Consider the following 8820-nt stretch of genomic DNA (forward strand, 5'->3'; position numbering starts at 1 on the left):
TTTGCGGCGACCTTCCTCCTACTGACCTTCCGTATTTTAGTATTTTTAATGTTGCCTTGTCTGGTTGATGTGTGTGTGTGGGGGGGGGGGGGGGGGAATAAGTCTGGGTAATTTTATTTTTTAGTGTTGTTTCATGTCTTGGTATGCATCTCTGTGTGTTTAACATCGTCCTGTGAATGTCTTTGTTATGTATGATTGTCTTTTACTTGCCACCGGACTGCAGATGCGAATTAGCCTCCGGCTTAATCTGGTACGATGCATCAAATGTCAACATTTATGTTTAAGTTGTACATTGTTCCTTTAAATAAATAAATGAAATGAAAAAATATATAATAGCTTCATGCTTCGCTTTACACGGCCCCCTACAGGTTTGTTTTGTAAACGTAGAGGGGGAAATATCAATTTTTGTAAAAACCGAGGTATGTGTAAACATGGCGTGAGTGAGCATGTGATTGGCTGAGAGTAGAGAGGGGGGCGGGGCGGGGCGGGAAGCGGAGCGAGCAGTGTGCTAGCAGACGGCTAACGGCAGCGTCAGCACTGGCCGACGGCTCACAGTAGAGCTCCAGAGTTTCTACAATGGAGTAAATATCTGACCTCCCCAGGATCTGTTTGCTCCCAAAATGTAAAAGATTAGTCCTTGGATGATGACAAACCATCACTGAACTCTTCATACAATTTGGGTTTCTAGAGTTTGCGAAAACTTGGTAGATTACATACATACACACCAGTGGCGGCTGGTGATAACTTACCAAGGTGGGGCTCTTCATTGTCATTCAATTTCAGCAAATGTTAACTTAATTTAAATACAGAGCGGTTATGAACCACATTACAACAATCTTTTCTATATTGAGAGAGGCCCCCAGTGATGGAAATGATTGATTTTATTATTAACAGAGATCATTAATTAAGATGACACTTTTATTAACATACTTGTAAACAACAAGCAGATTCTTAATTAGTCCCTTTTAGAAAATGAATATATTTGGGGGCTGGAAGAGGGTCCACATCTCCTCCTGTTGCAATAAATGTCAGACATCAGAAGGCTCTCAATCACATCATATTGTGGACCGAAGCTGCCGAACAGGGACAAGAAAGAAAAAAAGAAATGAGTCCCACTTGGTATGAAACTTGTCAGAGTTACTTTTCGCTGAGTATCTGATCTTCTGGAGCTTTAGAAAGGACGCGGTGTCTTTGAGCCGCTGGGTGTGAGGTGGAGCGGAAGTCGATTTCCAGTGACGAAGAAGATACCGTCTTGCTAGTGAGGAAGTGAAGACGAGAATATCCCATTGCCTGGAGGAAAACTGCCTGGAATTCTCTGGGAGTTTGAATATGGCAACATGGAGCCTGGAATGGAATCATGGAATCTATTTTCATTAAGAATATTGCCACGGCCCTGGCTCTCCAGGCTGGGAAGGCGGGGTTTGTGTGTACCTGCAGTTGCTCCTCCCTCTCCTCCTGTGTGTAGGTCACGCCCACCGTTTGGCCCCGCCCCCTGCCTGTCTCAGGCTGGCGGATAGGAAGCTACTGAAGGCCACGGAGAACTACGGAGAGCTGCTGCTGACTGTTTCCTGTTTGCCGCCTGCCTTCCTGTGTTCAGAATCCACGACCACCAAAGCCTCTATTTGTCCTTTAATACTGTACATAGTGTAAATAAACGGCATTCACTCGCCATCTTCACTTCAACCGCCTTGCTCACTGACACTTCCTTGAGTCAGTCTTGACAATATTTTTTGAGCGGGCCCTAAATCATTTAGCGAAAAGGAAGAAAGTTGTGAACAAGAGATTTGCGACAGTGGAGCTTTAGATTAATGAGCCTTGAACACAACCTTGAAACGTATGAGTGTGAAGCGAGTGCAAATTGAGCTGTGATGGATTTTCTTAAGAACAGCATCCCTCCAATCATCCTCAAAGTTCAGACAGATAAGAGTTTAATATAAAGTCTGGAGACGAGTGACTTTGGATGTAAGTTGTGGCTTGGAAACTCCTCCCACTGTGGGTTCTGTGGTCTGGCAAGGAAGGATGAAAACAAAGCTGGAGCACAAAGTCTGTTTTGAAGGTATCGGGAAAAAGATGCGAGGGAGGGAGGGAGGGAGGTGAAATCCTCAGGATCAGTGAAGAAACAAAAAACACCATCTTTGTAGAGGTTCTTAAAACACTTCAGGCTTTTATTATGTCATAAATAAAAGGCTGAGTCTGTAAATGCGAGGCGAAATAAATTATTTCTCAGCAAGAGGGCTAAAATAGATGTTGACTTAAATAAAAAATGTCTCCTAGATTGGTACCAGATTTTAAGTGTGGAGCGAACTACTTGGTTGATTGTACAGCCTTGGTTGATAGAGGAGGTCAGTAGAGCAGTTAGGGAGGACATGACACTTCACTGCGCTTCTAAATTATACCAAGGTAGATCTGTTGATTTGAACCAAAAGGAGATTTTGTGTACGTGTGCTGCCCAATAATACATTTGGAAATTTTGAAGAGACAGTCCACCATTGATTTTACACCTTTGAAGTGTAGTTTTATGGACCCGAGGTTCCTCTATGGACCATAACAGGCCGGAAATAATTCCATTGATTGTTTTGAAAAAAATGCTTTGGTCGGAGAAGTGGCAGACATTAGAACACCAACAGGGATTTAGGTAATTCTACCAATTAATGGCAGGTGAGCTTCCCCATATCAGAATGTCAGACTTGGTGTTTGCCACTAAAGAAGTTGGCAGAAAAGCAGTAATTCAAATTTCTGGTAATATTGATTCCAGCGTGGCCAGAGTGATCAGTATTGATCAGTACTGATCAGCTGTTAGGTGGTTTAACATAATGGTTAATAGTTTCTCTCCACATAAACATTGAGGTGAGTCATCACTCACGAGGTAAATGAGTTCACATTTAATGAAACTTTTCCCCAGAGAGGCAGTTTTAATAAGAAAACTTGAGTTTGACCACAAGATGGAGCTATAGCTCCTCAAACACTGAAGTCTCTGAGCACGTGGCTTCTTATCACAGTTTTACTGTCTTGATGAACGTTTCCTGCTCTGTGTGTGTGTGTGTGTGTGTGTGTGTGTGTGTGTGTGTGTGTGTGTGTGTGTGTGTGTGTGTGTGTGTGTGTGTGTGTGTGCGCGCGCGCGCGCGCGCGCCCTGCGGCTGTAGCTTCCTGCAGACTTGACTGAAGTGACCTGAGTGTGGTGATCTGCAGAGTGACAGCAGAGCTGAACCAGAAGCAGGTAGGATCATCTCATCTCCTCTCCTCTAATCTCCTCTAATCTCCTCTCCTCACCTCTCCTCTCCTCTCCTCTCCTCTCCTCTCCTCTCCTCTCCTCTCCTCACTTCCACACATTCCATCACTCCAGGGATTTGCTTTACCTTTAACTTCAACCTGCACATAAACTTTCTTTCATTTACTTCTGAAACAAGTGAAAAAACTGTGACACTGCTTCCTTTTTATCAGCTGCAGTTTGTTTTTCTTACACATTAATTGCACTTTAAAAAGTCAAAACTTAGCGAGTCTGGAAAGTAATTGAATTTAACTGGATGTGGGAACGGAAAAGTCTCGAGCATCTTCTTTTTCTCATCAGACTAAATGTGGCGGCGGCTCGAGCAGCCAACCGTGAGCCCTTTCTTCCGTTTCTCTTTGGATAAAAATAAACCTGTTTTCACACCAGCAACAACTCTCATTACTATTTATTCTCCTTCTTTGCAGAGAATAGCAGAGGAGACTGTGAGAGGTTCTGTTAGTCCGAGACGGTCTGACACCACGTGACATCATCAGCCCTTTCCACTGGGTTTCACTTACTACTTTTAGAAAGTAGTGAAGTTACAAAAACTACTTTTGTACACAGAGCTTCATTATTGGAGTGTTGAGCTCTGTGGATGTCTGGATGTTAGTGGAGGAAGATGCTCTATAATCTGGATGCTAGCTCTTTGAGAGATGCTCTATAATCTGGATGTTAGATGCTCTATAATCTGGATGTAAGAGGAGGAAGATTCTTCGAGAGATTCTCTGTAATATGGTGATTCAGTGGTAGAGTCGGTCGTCCAATAACCGGAGGTGGTGGTTCGAATCCCACTCTATCAAACAGTCATTGTGGCAAGTCATTGGGCAAGGCACTTTACTCACATTGCCTCGTATGAATGTTGGTGGCGGCCGGAGGGGCCGTTGGCGCAAAATGGCAGCCACGCCTCTGTCAGCTGTGGCTACAACGTAGCTTAGCATCACTGGTGGGACTGGTGTGAATGACTGATGCTCTCTGGACGCGCTTTGAGTCAGCGTGAAAAAAGTGCTGTAGTAATCCAAGCCATTATTATTATTATTAATCTGGATGTTAGCTGGCGAAGATGCTCTATAATCCAGATGCTAGCTCTTTGAGAGATGGTCTATAATCTGGATGTTAAATGCTCTGTAATCTGGATGTCAGAGGCGGAGGATGCTCTATAATCTGGATGTTAGAGGGCAAAGATGCTCTATAATCTGGATGTTAGAGGGCGAAGATCCTCTATAATCTGGATGTCAGGGGGATGCTCTATAATCTTGATGTTAGTTCAGGAAGGTGCTCTATAATCTGGATGGTAGAGGAGGAAGGTGCTCTATAATCTGGATGTCAGAGGGGGGATGCTCTATCATCTTGATGTTAGTGCAGGAAGGTGCTCTATAATCTGGGTGTTAGAGGAGGAAGATGCTCTATAACAGGGGGTCCTCCATTCCGGGCCTCGAGGGCCGGTGTCCTGCAGGTTTTAGCTCCTCCCAGCTTCACCACACCTCAATCGGATGATGATGTCATCATCAAGCCTGTAACAAAGCCAAGTAATGAAACCCCAGGAACATTCAGGTGTTCTGCAACTGGGAGAAACATAAAACATGCAGGACACCGGCCTGGAGGCCTGGAGTTGAGGACCCCTACTCTATAATCTGGATGTTAGTGTAGGAAGGTGCTCTATAATCTGGATGTTAGAGGAGGAAGATGCTCTATAATCTGGGTGTAGGAAGATGCTCTATAATCTGGGTGTTAGAGGAGGAAGGTGCTCTATAATCTTGATGTTAGTGTAGGAAGATGCTGTATAATCTGGATGTTAGGGGAGGAAGGCGCTCTATAATCTGGATGTTAGTGTAGGAATGTGCTCTATAATCTGGATGTTAGAGGAGGAAGATGCTCTATATACTGGATGTTAGAGGGGCGGTGCTCTATAATCTTGATGTTAGTGTAGGAAGATGTTCTATAATCTGGATGTTAGAGGAGGAAGATGCTCTATAATCTGGATGTTAGTGTAGGAAGATGCTCTATAATCTGGATGTTAGAGGGGCGGTGCTCTATAATCTGGGTGTTAGTGTGGGAAGATGCTCTATAATCTGGATGTTAGTGTAGGAAGATGCTCTATAATCTGGATGTTCGCTCGTCGAGAGGGAAGCTAAACCTCTTTTAAAGTATGTTAATGCTAATCGCAGGTTTTGAAGCTAGAGGCTAATGCTAACGCTCCACTGTCGGTGTCAGAAGGTCTGAGACGCTCCCGATGCTCCTCCTCCGGTGAACAGGAGATCAGTGGGATTATAAGTGACCACAGTTTGAACTATTGCTAAAGTTACCAGTGGACTCAATGGGCAGTTCTGGTTCTGTATCAACATGCGTTTCCTCCATCAAACAGGAGTTTGGTGAAAAGTAACTGAGCTGCTCTTCACTGGAAACAGTAGCTCTGGATAACGCTAGAGCTGTAATGCAATCAAACAGCTCGTTACTGTGAAATGTAGTCAGATTACTGTTGCGTCTTAACTGCTTTAGAAACAAACACAGTTTTAACACCTATCACATCTTGTCCTCTTCACAGAACGTTTATATTCATCATGAACGCAGACAAGCATCCTGAGCCTTTGTCCTCAGAGGGAGACGGGATGGGTGAGTGCAAATCCCTGAGCCACCGCGGTCTGGGTTGCTCAACGACTGGTACCATTGGTACTGGTTCCTCTAGGATTTCTTTCAGCAGTGGGGGCAGCCTCGGGTGTGTGTGTGTGTGTGTGTGTGTGTGTGTGTGTGTGTGTGTGTGTGTGTGTGTGTGTGTGTGTGTGTGTGTGTGTGTGTGTGTGTGTGTGTGTGTTCTGCTCTGCTCTTCATCTCTTCTTCCTGCTCCTCTCCTCTCCTGTTCAGGCCAAATGAACTCTTCTTATTACTGCCTGTGTTCACGAGCACGAGGAACTTCATGTGGCCGGAGCAACAGACCTGTTCCTCAGCTGGCTCGTAGCCAAACCAGCGCAGTGCAAGACTCTGCTGTGAAGGTGGAGACGAGCAGCGCTGGTGTATTTGCAACAATTCAATTTACACGCTACGTGGATTTAGGAATGGCAGCCTGTAGTGGTCCAGGTTCCTTTATGGTCGGTACCACGCTGTAGTGGTCCAGGTTCCTTTATGGTCGGTACCACGCTGTAGTGGTCCAGGTTCCTTTATGGTCGGTACCACGCTGTAGTGGTCCAGGTTCCTTTATGGTCGGTACCACGCTGTAGTGGTCCAGGTTCCTTTATGGTCGGTACCACGCTGTAGTGGTCCAGGTTCCTTTATGGTCGGTACCACGTACTGTAGTGGTCCAGGTTCCTTTATGGTGGTCGGTACCAGGCTGTAGTGGTCCAGGTTCCTTTATGGTGGTCGGTACCACGCTGTAGTGGTCCAGGTTCCTTTATGGTGGTCGGTACCACGCTGTAGTGAGCCAGGTTCCTTTATGGTGGTCGGTACCACGCTGTAGTGGTCCAGGTTCCTTTATGGTGGTCGGTACCACGCTGTAGTGAGCCAGGTTCCTTTATGGTGGTCGGTACCACGGTGTAGTGAGCCAGGTTCCTTTATGGTGGTCGGTACCACGCTGTAGTGAGCCAGGTTCCTTTATGGTGGTCGGTACCACGTACTGTAGTGGGCCAGGTTCCTTTATGGTCGGTACCACGTACTGTAGTGGGCCAGGTTCCTTTATGGTCGGTACCATGTACTAGAGTGGTCCAGGTTCCTTTATGGTCGGTACCACGCTGTAGTGGTCCAGGTTCCTTTATGGTCGGTACCACGCTGTAGTGGTCCAGGTTCCTTTATGGTCGGTACCACGCTGTAGTGGTCCAGGTTCCTTTATGGTGGTCGGTACCACGCTGTAGTGGTCCAGGTTCCTTTATGGTGGTCGGTACCACGCTGTAGTGAGCCAGGTTCCTTTATGGTGGTCGGTACCACGCACTGTAGTGAGCCAGGTTCCTTTATGGTGGTCGGTACCACGCTGTAGTGGTCCAGGTTCCTTTATGGTGGTCGGTACCACGCTGTAGTGGTCCAGGTTCCTTTATGGTGGTCGGTACCACGCTGTAGTGAGCCAGGTTCCTTTATGGTGGTCGGTACCACGTACTGTAGTGGTCCAGGTTCCTTTATGGTCGGTACCATGTACTGTAGTGGGCCAGGTTCCTTTATGGTCGGTACCACGTACTGTAGTGGGCCAGGTTCCTTTATGGTCGGTACCATGTACTAGAGTGGTCCAGGTTCCTTTATGGTCGGTACCACGCTGTAGTGGTCCAGGTTCCTTTATGGTGGTCGGTACCACGCTGTAGTGGTCCAGGTTCCTTTATGGTCGGTACCACGCACTGTAGTGAGCCAGGTTCCTTTATGGTGGTCGGTACCAGGCTGTAGTGGTCCAGGTTCCTTTATGGTGGTCGGTACCACGCACTGTAGTGAGCCAGGTTCCTTTATGGTGGTCGGTACCACGCTGTAGTGGTCCAGGTTCCTTTATGGTGGTCGGTACCACGCTGTAGTGAGCCAGGTTCCTTTATGGTGGTCGGTACCAGGCTGTAGTGGTCCAGGTTCCTTTATGGTGGTCGGTACCACGCTGTAGTGGTCCAGGTTCCTTTATGGTGGTCGGTACCACGCTGTAGTGAGCCAGGTTCCTTTATGGTGGTCGGTACCAGGCTGTAGTGGTCCAGGTTCCTTTATGGTGGTCGGTACCACGCTGTAGTGGTCCAGGTTCCTTTATGGTGGTCGGTACCACGCTGTAGTGAGCCAGGTTCCTTTATGGTGGTCGGTACCACGCTGTAGTGAGCCAGGTTCCTTTATGGTGGTCGGTACCACGTACTGTAGTGGGCCAGGTTCCTTTATGGTGGTCGGTACCACGTACTGTAGTGGGCCAGGTTCCTTTATGGTCGGTACCACGTACTGTAGTGGGCCAGGTTCCTTTATGGTCGGTACCATGTACTAGAGTGGTCCAGGTTCCTTTATGGTGGTCGGTACCATGTACTAGAGTGGTCCAGGTTCCTTTATGGTGGTCGGTACCACGTACTGTAGTGGTCCAGGTTCCTTTATGGTGGTCGGTACCATGTACTGTAGTGGTCCAGGTTCCTTTATGGTCGGTACCATGTACTGTAGTGGTCCAGGTTCCTTTATGGTCGGTACCACGTACTGTAGTGGTCCAGGTTCCTTTATGGTCGGTACCACGTACTGTAGTGGTCCAGGTTCCTTTATGGTCGGTACCACGTACTGTAGTGGTCCAGGTTCCTTTATGGTCGGTACCATGTACTGTAGTGGTCCAGGTTCCTTTATGGTCGGCACCACGTACTGTAGTGGGCCAGGTTCCTTTATGGTCGGTACCACGTACTGTAGTGGGCCAGGTTCCTTTATGGTCGGTACCATGTACTAGAGTGGTCCAGGTTCCTTTATGGTGGTCGGTACCACGTACTGTAGTGGTCCAGGTTCCTTTATGGTCGGTACCATGTACTGTAGTGGTCCAGGTTCCTTTATGGTCGGTACCATGTACTGTAGTGGTCCAGGTTCCTTTATGGTCAGTACCATGTACTGTAGTGGTCCAGGTTCCTTTATGGTTAGTACCATGTACT

At 47.0% G+C, this 8820-nt stretch overlaps 1 protein-coding gene across 3 annotated transcripts in view; it reads left to right on the forward strand.

The window, feature by feature from the left end:
* Window positions 1-3030: 3030 nt before the first annotated feature.
* Window positions 3031-8820, forward strand: part of LOC308110522 (zinc finger protein Aiolos-like) — a 27438-nt gene continuing 21648 nt past the window's right edge. Inside the window, exons 1-2 of one of the 3 annotated variants that reach the window (XM_080464870.1) lie at window positions 3031-3217; window positions 5811-5878. In XM_080464870.1, the coding sequence (XP_080320996.1) occupies window positions 5827-5878 (52 nt within the window). In that variant the 5' untranslated portion in view covers window positions 3031-3217; window positions 5811-5826. The remainder of the gene's footprint in view (window positions 3218-5810; window positions 5879-8820) is intronic. The other 2 variants (XM_080464869.1, XM_080464871.1) reach the window with 2 other exon arrangements.

Source organism: Lipophrys pholis (assembly GCF_963383615.2).
Source record: "Lipophrys pholis genome assembly, chromosome: 5".
Lineage (NCBI taxonomy): Eukaryota > Metazoa > Chordata > Actinopteri > Blenniiformes > Blenniidae > Lipophrys > Lipophrys pholis.